Source organism: Mobula birostris, chromosome 13 (genome assembly GCF_030028105.1).
Source record: "Mobula birostris isolate sMobBir1 chromosome 13, sMobBir1.hap1, whole genome shotgun sequence".
NCBI classification, from domain to species: Eukaryota; Metazoa; Chordata; class Chondrichthyes; order Myliobatiformes; family Myliobatidae; genus Mobula; species Mobula birostris.
In genome coordinates, this window is record NC_092382.1 from 27,093,798 (window position 1) to 27,099,795 (window position 5,998).

At 47.6% G+C, this 5,998-nt stretch overlaps 1 protein-coding gene across 1 annotated transcript; it reads right to left on the bottom strand.

Annotated features, from left to right (window-relative positions):
- Nucleotides 1-232: 232 nt before the first annotated feature.
- Nucleotides 233-4,801, bottom strand: LOC140208637 (uncharacterized). The gene has a single exon (XM_072277471.1). It carries the CDS (start codon nucleotides 4,554-4,556, stop codon nucleotides 2,421-2,423), a length of 2,136 nt encoding a protein of 711 aa, XP_072133572.1. The 5' UTR covers nucleotides 4,557-4,801; the 3' UTR covers nucleotides 233-2,420.
- Between the last annotated feature and the right edge of the window lie 1,197 nt (nucleotides 4,802-5,998).

The window sequence follows — 5,998 nt, forward strand, 5'->3', positions numbered from 1 at the left end:
GGATGCACCTCTTGCAGGTGTAGATATCGGAGACAATTGTCCTGTCCCTGACTTCCCACATCCTACAATCGGAGCACTGGACTGCCCTATCTACTGCCTCCATTACTAACTCCTAAGTTAATTAATTAAATAAACTTTCCCGGCCTTACCTTACTGGGAGCAAGCTCATCCTCTGCCTCTGTTCGCTGAAATCTCTCGAGCCAAAGCCTCAAAGCTCCACTCCTTCACTGGCCGCTCTCCACTCCAGTCCACGTTAAACTCCAGTCCCAATAAAGGTGAATATGCAGCAGAAGAACCTCCTCCCATGCTCAGTGACCAGGGTGCAGAACTGGGTGTGGTGAGCATCAGCAATAATTGTAGAGTTCAGCACCGACAGTCACTCTCAAAATTGCATTCAGCAACGGTGATGGACAAATATCCAGCATGCAGCTTATTGAAACTTTCTCCCCAGTGCAGAAATCGTGCTTGACTAATCTTCTGGAATTTTTTGAGGATGTAAGTATGAAAATGGACGAGGGAGAGCCAGTGGATATAGTGTACCTGGAGCTTCAGAAAGCCTTTGATGAAGTCCCACATAGGAGATTAGTGGGCAAAATTAGGGCACATGGTATTGGGGGCAGAGTACTGACATGGATTGAAAATTGGCTGGCTGATAGAAAACAAAGAGTAGCGATTAACGGGTCCCTTTCGGAATGGCAGGCGGTGACCAGTGGGGTTCCACAACGTTCAGAGCTGGGACCGCAGCTGTTTACAATGTATATTAATGATTTAGATGAACGGATTAAAAGTAACATTAGCAAATTTGCCGATGACACAAAGCTGGGTGGCAGTGTGAAATGTGAGGAGGATGTTATGAGAATGCAGGGTGACTTTGACAGGCTGGGTGAGTGGGCGGATGCATGGCAGATGCAGTTTAATATGGACAAATGTGAGGTTATCCACTTTTGTGGTGAGAACAGGAAGGCAGATTATTATCTAAATGGAATCAATTTAAGAAAAAGGGAAGTACAACGAAATCCAGGTGTTCTTGTACATCAGTCACTGAAAGCAAGCATGCAAGTACAGCAGGCTGTGAAGAAAGCTAATGGCATGCTGGCCTTCATAACAAGGGGAATTGAGTATAGGAGCAAAGAAGTCCTTCTGCAGCTGTACAGGGTACTGGTGAGACCACACCTGGAGTACTGTGTGCAATTTTTGTCTCCAAATTTGAGGAAGGACATTCTTGCTATTGAAGGAGTGCAGCGCAAGTTCGCAAGGTTAATTCCCGGGATGGCGGGACTGTCATATGTCGAAAGATTGGAGCGACTGGGCTTGCATACACTGGAATTTAGAAGGCTGAGAGGGGATCTTATTGAAACATATAAGATTATTAAGGGATTGGACACACTGGAGGCAGGAAGCATGTTCCCGCTGATGGGTGAGTCCAGAACCAGAGGCCACAGTTTAAGAATAAGGGGTAAGCCATTTAGAACGGAGTTGAGGAAACATTTTTTCACCCAGAGAGTGGTGGATATATGGAATGCACTGCACCAGAAGGCTGTGGAGGCCAAGTCTCTGGATGCTTTCAAGAAAGAGATGGATAGAGCTCTTAAAGATAGCGGAGTCAAAGATTATGGGGATAAGGCAGGAACGGGGTACTGATTGTGGATGATCAGCCATGATCACAGTGAATGGCAGTGCTGGCTCGAAGAGCCAAATGGCCTATTCCTGCACCTATTGTCTATTGTGAACCCAGTAATGTGTCACAACTGTAACATGCTGTGAGGTTTCAGTGTTAATGTAATGGCCTCTCTGTAATGTATCACTGCTGAGGTTACTGTTTCTCTGTAGCAGCAATGTTTACGTTACGACTAGAGACAACAGGGTTTTGAAGTGCAGGGCTATCCAATGGGAGAAATGTTGTTCTTTCTTGTGAGTCTGGAAGAGAGATTTTTGCGGTCTTTTGCTGGGGAGAGGTGAGAAGACATGAATGGAGAGAGTGGGCCATTTTCCTTTATTTTTTCTTTACTAACTCTATAGTCAAAGTAATAACTACAAAGCCCAATTGTTTAATCGTATATTATGTACCGTTTGTTATTTCAGGGTACTGATTTGTAATGGGGGTCACATCGTGCAGCATCCACCCAAACGAGATTTCTTAAGTTTGGCCGGGCTGGGGGCTATCACCCCCTATATTAAGCTGCTAGCTGAAGTGAGAGTTAAATATGGTTAGATGACTGAGCGAATTGCTTCACACATTCACAGCAGGTGAACGGCCTCTCCCCATTGTGAACTCAATGATGGACATTTGGTGGCGATGGCTGAGAGAATCTCTTCCCAAAGTCTGAGCAGCAGATCAGCCTCTACCCAGTGTGAACTCGCTGGTGTCTCTGCAGGTTGGATGACCGAATGAAACTCTTCCCACACACTGAGCAGGTGAACTACCTCTCCCCTGTGTGAACATGCTGGTGTCTCTGAAGATGAGACAACCAAGTGAATCCCTTCCCACACACTGAGCAGGTGAATGGCCTCTCTCCAGTGTGAACTTGCTGGTGACTCAGTAGTTGAGAGGACAAAGTGAATCCCTTCCCACAGTCTGAGCAGGTGAATGGCCTCTCTCCAGTGTGAACTCGCTGGTGTACCTTCAGTTGAGATGAACGAGTGAATCCCTTCCCACAGTCTGAGCAGGTGAACGGCCTCTCTCCAGTGTGAACTCGCTGATGTATGTTCAGTTGAGATGAGCAAGTGAATCCCTTCCCACAGTCTGAGCAGGTGAATGCCCTCTCTCCAGTGTGAACTCGCTGATGTACCTTCAGTTGAGATGAGCAAGTGAATCCCTTCCCACAGTCTGAGCAGGTGAACGGCTTCTCCCCAGTGTGAACTCGCTGATGTACCTTCAGTTCAGATGACTGAATGAATCCCTTCCCACAGTCTGAACAGATGAATGGCCTCTCTCCAGTGTGAACTCGCTGATGTACCTTCAGATTAAATGACTGAGTGAATCCCTTCCCACAGTCTGAGCAGGTGAACGGCCTCTCTCCAGTGTGAACTCGCTGATGTACCTTCAGTTGAGATGAACGAGTGAATCCCTTCCCACAGTCTGAGCAGGTGAACGGCCTCTCTCCAGTGTGAACTCGCTGATGTATGTTCAGTTGAGATGAGCAAGTGAATCCCTTCCCACAGTCCGAGCAGGTGAACGGCCTCTCTCCAGTGTGAACTTGCTGATGTACGTTCAGTTGAGATGAGCAAGTGAATCCCTTCCCACAGTCTGAGCAGGTGAACGGCTTCTCTCCGGTGTGAACTCGCTGATGTACCTTCAGTTGAGATGAACGAGTGAAACCCCTCCCACAGTCTGAGCAGGTGAACGGCCTCTCTCCAGTGTGAACTCGCTGATGTATGTTCAGTTGAGATGAGTAAGTGAAACCCTTCCCACAGTCTGAGCAGGTGAACGGCCGCTCTCCAGTGTGAACTCGCTGATGTATGTTCAGTTGAGATGAACGAGTGAATCCCTTCCCACAGTCTGAGCAGGTGAACGGCCGCTCTCCAGTGTGAACTCGCTGATGTATGTTCAGTTGAGATGAACGAGTGAATCCCTTCCCACAGTCTGAGCAGGTGAACGGCTTCTCTCCAGTGTGAACTCGCTGATGTACCTTCAGTTGAGATGAACGAGTGAATCCCCTCCCACAGTCTGAGCAGGTGAACGGCCTCTCTCCAGTGTGAACTCGCTGATGTATGTTCAGTTGAGATGAGTAAGTGAAACCCTTCCCACAGTCTGAGCAGGTGAACGGCCTCTCTCCAGTGTGAACTCGCTGGTGTACCTTCAGTTGAGATGAGCAAGTGAAACCCTTCCCACAGTCTGAGCAGGTGAACAGCTTCTCTCCAGTGTGAACTCGCTGATGTACCTTCAGTAGGGATGAGCAAGTGAATCCCTTCCCACACACTGAGCAAGTGAACGGCCTCTCTCCAGTGTGAACTCGTTGATGTACCTTCAGTGCAGATGACAGAGTGAATCCCTTCCCACAGTCTGAGCAGGTGAACGGCCACTCCCAGGTGTGAACTGACTGGTGTCTCAGTAACCGAGATGACAGAGTAAATCCCTTCCCACAGACTGAGCAGGTGAATGGCCTCTCCCCAGTGTGAACTCGCTGATGCACCTTCAGTTGGGATGAGCGAGTGAATCCCTTCCTGCAGTCTGAGCACGTGAACGCCCTCCCGCCAGTGTGAACTGACCAGTGTATCCGTAGGTTAAATGATTCAGTGAATCCCTTCCCACAGTCTGAGCACGTGAACGGCTGCTCTCCAGTGTGAACTGACTGGTGCCTCAGTAGCTTATATGATTCAGTGAATCCCTTCCCACAGTCCAAGCAGGTGAACAGCCGCTCCCCAGTGTGAACTTGCTGATGTACCTTCAGTTTAGAGAAACAAGGGAATCCCTTCCCACAGTCTGAGCACGTGAACGGCTGCTCCCCAGTGTGAACTGACCAGTGTCTCAGTAGCTTATATGATTCAGTGAATCCCTTCCCACAGTCCAAGCAGGTGAACAGCCGGTCTCCAGTGTGAACTCGCTGGTGAGCCATTAGGTCAGATGAACAAGTGAATCCTTCCCTACAAATTCAGCAGATGACTAGCAATTTGCCCAACTAACTGGTGTGTCCACAGGTGGGAAGACCGACTGAATCCCTTCTCACACACAGAACAGTTGAATGACCTTGTCCCAGTGTAAACTTGCTGATGTACCTTCAGTTGAGATGACCAAGTGAATCCCTCCCCACAGTTGGAGCAGGAAGGATGATCGAGTGAATCCCTTGCTCCACTTCTTAAATATCTGTACAGAGACAGCAAAACTGTCGTGTTGTGTTCGAGATTCCCGTAGACAAATTCCTTGTCATTTTTAACCTGTAAAAATATTTACAAAATCCATCAATGGGTGTAGGACAACATTTCAGATGAGATCCCTTGAGTTGTCAAGCTGTGAACTGACTTCACACTGTTACAGTGAAGTTCAACCCAAGGTGGAGAGAGAAATCATCTTCTAACTGGGCACAGTGCTGGTATCTGGAATGACCACCAAATTCTCTGATGCTCTTCCTGTCTCTCTAAGAATGTGGCATTTCTGCCATCTCCAATCTGTGACCTGGCTCAGTTTGACTCTCTCCATTGGCATTATTCCGTTCCCACTGAGCTGCATGGGTGCCTGGCCCCACAGTAACTGAAACCCTCTCACACAAATAGCTGGCAGTGCATTCCACGCACCCACCACTCTCTGTGTAAAGAACTTACCCCTGACATACCCTCGGTATCTATTTCAAAGCACCTTAAAACTATGCCCAATTGTGTTAGCCATTTCAGCCCTGGGAAAGAATCCTCTGGCTATCCACATGATCAATGCCCCTCATTAGCTTATACACCTAAAAAAGGCTCTAAACATAAAGAAGGAAATTATACATTGCTTTGAGGATTTGTTGGAAGTATACAAAATTATGAGGGTATAGATAGGGTAAATGCAAGCAGCTGTTTCCACTGAGGTTGGGTGGGATGACAACCAGAGGTCATGGGTAAGTGGAGAAGGTGAAAATTTAACAGGAACATTTGGAAAAGCTCTTTACTGAAATGGTCGTGAGAGTGTGGAATGAGATGTCAACTCAAGTGGTAAATATGGGCTCGGTTTCACCATTTAAAAGAAGTTTGGATGGGAGCCTGGATGGCAGGCATCTGAAGGCGAAAGTCCCAGTGCAGGTATTTGCAGTAGAGACCTTAAATGTTTTTTTCGGCATTGACTAGATGGGCCAAATACCCTGTTTCCGTACTGAACCTCTCCATATTTCTATGACAGAGAAGCTGGCCAAACTTGTTTGGAAGGGAAAAGGTAGGAGTGACAATGGAGCAGCAATGGCTGGAGCTTCTGTGAGCAATTCGGGAGCTGAGTGATCGATACATCCCAAAGAAGTGGAAGCATTGGAAATGCAGGAAGACACAACTGTGGATGAAATGAGAAGCCAAAGCCAACATAAAAGCCAAA

Coding starts and splice junctions, on each gene's coding strand:
- LOC140208637 (XM_072277471.1), bottom strand. CDS start 4,556: ATGGCTCACCAGCGAGTTCACACTGGAGACCGGCTGTTCACCTGCTTG.